This window comes from Phalaenopsis equestris, unplaced genomic scaffold (genome assembly GCF_001263595.1).
Source record: "Phalaenopsis equestris unplaced genomic scaffold, ASM126359v1 Scaffold000522, whole genome shotgun sequence".
NCBI lineage: Eukaryota > Viridiplantae > Streptophyta > Magnoliopsida > Asparagales > Orchidaceae > Phalaenopsis > Phalaenopsis equestris.
In genome coordinates, this window is record NW_018164962.1 from 153234 (window position 1) to 153511 (window position 278).

Genomic DNA, 278 nt, shown 5'->3' on the forward strand with positions numbered 1-278 from the left:
AATTTGTATTAGAATGAGAACAGAAGAAGATAGACTGACCTAAGGAGTGATAAGGATTTTCTGATAAAATTCTTATTCATCCTTCCGAATGCAGTAAATTAATGTAGAAGAAGAAGAAGAAGAAGGGGAGAAAATTATGAAGATATCGTTCGTCATGAGGGGGTATTTATAGCGGTGGTGATTTTGGTAATTTAATTATATATTTATACCTATACATTAATATCAAATTTAATATTTATATTTAAACATTTAATTTTATAAATCTATATATATATATA

The 278-nt window shown here is 25.5% G+C and overlaps 1 protein-coding gene across 1 annotated transcript in view; it reads right to left on the reverse strand.

The window, feature by feature from the left end:
• LOC110028740 overlaps positions 1 to 131 on the reverse strand; it is an 8361-nt gene extending 8230 nt beyond the window's left edge. The window contains exon 1 of the mRNA XM_020730717.1: positions 40 to 131. Within this exon, the coding sequence (XP_020586376.1) occupies positions 40 to 80 (41 nt within the window). The 5' untranslated portion in view covers positions 81 to 131. The remainder of the gene's footprint in view (positions 1 to 39) is intronic.
• Positions 132 to 278: the final 147 nt, after the last annotated feature.